At 46.6% G+C, this 3,189-nt stretch overlaps 1 protein-coding gene across 1 annotated transcript in view; it reads right to left on the bottom strand.

Annotated features, from left to right (window-relative positions):
• LOC112143420 (son of sevenless homolog 1) overlaps positions 1–3,189 on the bottom strand; it is a gene marked incomplete at its 3' end in the record, with an annotated part of 28,320 nt that overhangs the window by 23,975 nt on the left and 1,156 nt on the right. The window contains 6 exon segments of the mRNA XM_024267372.2: positions 244–354; positions 425–568; positions 636–845; positions 959–1,123; positions 1,331–1,462; positions 2,492–2,617. Of these exon segments, the coding sequence (XP_024123140.1) occupies positions 244–354; positions 425–568; positions 636–845; positions 959–1,123; positions 1,331–1,462; positions 2,492–2,617 (888 nt within the window).

Genomic DNA, 3,189 nt, shown 5'->3' with positions numbered 1-3,189 from the left:
GCTGAAATTGATTAACAAGGCCCTCAGCTGTTAACCAACCAGAAAATTATCAGACAGGTTTAATTCAATTCATGCCCAATAAAAAAGTGTTCCTTTAATTTTTGTGACCAGTGTATATCGTTATCGCCCAATATGAAAATAACGATATCGTCATATAAAAGATTCTGGATGGCCCAACCCTAACTTGAAGCAAAGTATTTTCAACACTATGCACACCCTCACTGAGGCCGGGGGCGGGGTTACCTGGAGGTATAAGGCGGCTCCGGGTTTTGACACCTGGCTTGAGAAGTGTTCTTGAAACCCTGAACGAAGAACATCCTGTGTGTAGGTCTCGTACGGGTCGAAGGCCAGCTCCTGTCAATCAGGCTTATGTGAGAAACATTCCGACCGGACGTTCGACCGATCGGCAAACAGGAGCACAAACCTCAGCCAGGTCTTCAAAACAGCTCCCCACCAAAGGATGAGGGCTACCTTCATCTGTCATCTCCACGGCGTCTTCGATCAGACCCAGCAGTTTCATCGTCACCTCGTGGATGTCCAAGATTCGACTGAAGATGCTGTCCACCTCCTGCAGAACCAGATCCACTAGTGACCCCCCAGGCCTGTCGCCTGATTGAGCAGGTGATGGTACATACGTGCTGTGAGAAGAGCATCGGGCAGGAGCTCAGAGGCTCCCTGAAGACTTTGATGATCAGGTTGAGCTGTCTCAGGTATTGTCGGCCATCTGCCAGGAAGCTCCGCACAAGCTCATGGTAACTCTGATCCTCACTGGCTGAGGGCTCCTCGTCAATCAAAGGGAAGCCGGTGGTGTCTTCTTCATCCTGGTGGAACATGTCCATCAACACCTGTGTGCAACCACATACAAAACACACAGGATCAGGAGTCTCAGAGCATTACCAGCTTAAATCAACATGTTCATCAGGTGATTCTGGAAGCACCTGGAGGTTTCAGAATGTACCTTGTCAGCACACATGGCCACAGTGATGTCCTGCTTGGTGATGTCATAATGGCGGATATTTCTTACATAGTTTCCAGCAAGTTTTAGGATGTCAGCAGAGATGTACTCCAACACAGCTACCATGTACACGGACACCTGGTGCTCAATCTTATAGCCCAGAACCTCCTGAACACAAAGAATGATGGGAGACAGAAAGAAGCAGTAGTTGCCCTTAGAGCTTTTCAGAGTTCCAGAATCGCAGCAAACCTCAGCCCAAAATGAAATTCTCTGGAAGCCAACAGCAGAACTTCCACCTAGAGACAGGTTCTGTCTGAGAGTCAGAGTTACTAACAAATGTCGACAAGAGCCGAGGATGAAAAAATGAACCGATACCTTCAGCAGGGGGTGGATCTTATCAACCGGCAGAGACAGAGGGTTCCTTCTCTTCCTTTTCTCGATGGCCGCCTGAGCATCTGCAATTGCCCACTTGTCGATGGGATAAGGGAAACTCTTCTGGACCCTCTCCTGAAGTCAGCAATAGAAAGGTGTGAGTTACTGAAGCTGATTGAGACTGAAGCTGATTGAGACTGAAGCTCAGTGAGAATGAAGCTGATTGAGACTGAAGCTGATTGAGACTGAAGCTGATTGAGACTGAAGCTCAGTGAGAATGAAGCTCAGTGAGACTGAAGCTCAGTGAGACTGAAGCTGATTGAGACTGAAGCTCAGTGAGACTGAAGCTCAGTGAGACTGAAGCTGATTGAGACTGAAGCTGATTGAGACTGAAGCTCGGTGAGACTGAAGCTGATTGAGACTGAAGCTGATTGAGACTGAAGCTCAGTGAGACTGAAGCTGAATGAGACTGAAGCTCAGTGAGACTGAAGCTCAGTGAGACTGAAGCTGATTGAGACTGAAGCTGATTGAGACTGAAGCTGATTGAGACTGAAGCTGATTGAGACTGAAGCTGATTGAGACTGAAGCTGATTGAGAATGAAGCTCAGTGAGACTGAATCTCAGTGAGACTGAAGCTGATTGAGACTGAAGCTGATTGAGACTGAAGCTGATTGAGACTGAAGCTCAGCCGGGACAGATCTGATCAACACATCAAATTTAAACATCATAAAATATCTTCTAAACACGAAAAATCTCAACATCCTGAAACATTTACTAGAGATGGTCGACACTAGAAATGCAATCACTCCCTTTCATCTTGATACGGTTCAAATCTGGATTTTTGAAAATATTATTTGTTTGTGTACAAAACAACATAAAACTACAAAGTTCAGAAAAAAATCCTTTTTTAAATTTCCTAATGATGAAGTAATAATGAGGAAAAACCTTCAGCAGGTTGTACTAAATCTGGAGTGATGCAATCAAACGATAACCAAAACAATCATTTTTGAATTCAGCACGACAATAATTTGACACTTTCGACACAAACATGCAGGTCCGGATGAACCACTCCCGGTCCTCACATTCGGTCGTAACACGGTTTGGATCCAAAATTGTGGGTCTGGTCGACACACAGACAGTTGCATGTGTGCGTTTGTGCATCACCTCGACGTCCTGCACTGTGCGAGGCTGAGCCTGACACAGCATGCTGAGCAGCAGCAGGATCAGCTCCTCGATGTACTGCAGCGCCTCCTGCTGGGACTTCAGATTGGGGTGTACCTGGTTCAGTACCTGTAGCGTGCAGCCATACAAAGTTTGATCAGCAATGAAACAGAGTGTGGGAGTATTTATTGATCAGAGGACTCCTGGACGTGTGCTGCTCTCTAGTGGTGGAGGACGGTAATGCTCTGGTTGATTGGGGTTGGACTCTAAGCGGTTCAGGTCTTCATGTTGGTCCCACAGGAACCGGGTCAGGAACAGACCTGCTGCTGGACTTTCCAGCTGCTAAAATCTTACAGATGATGTTTAAAAACGTTCAGTAACCGATCAAAGGCTTTGATTGTTCATTTTGATCCTTGATTGTGGTTTCCATCGTTTCTTTCTCAGGTTTGTCTTTTATTCTGGAAATCGCAATCAATAAACTAGACAGGACAAAGTTCAGGCCTGACCCGACAGAATCTCCTGAAGCCCAGGACAATGAACATCAGTCCAGATCAGAGAATGTGGTCCGGATCAGAGACTGTGGTCCAGATCTGTCTGTGGTCCGGATCAGACTGTGGTCCAGATCAGAGACTGTGGTCCAGATCAGTCCGGATCAGAGACTGTGGTCCGGATCAGAAAGTGTGGTCAGGATCAGAAAGTGG

The sequence above is a fragment of the Oryzias melastigma genome, linkage group LG18 (assembly GCF_002922805.2).
Source record: "Oryzias melastigma strain HK-1 linkage group LG18, ASM292280v2, whole genome shotgun sequence".
Taxonomy (NCBI): domain Eukaryota; kingdom Metazoa; phylum Chordata; class Actinopteri; order Beloniformes; family Adrianichthyidae; genus Oryzias; species Oryzias melastigma.
Note: the sequence above shows the minus strand (reverse complement) of the source record. Positions and strands in the feature narration are given on the sequence as shown.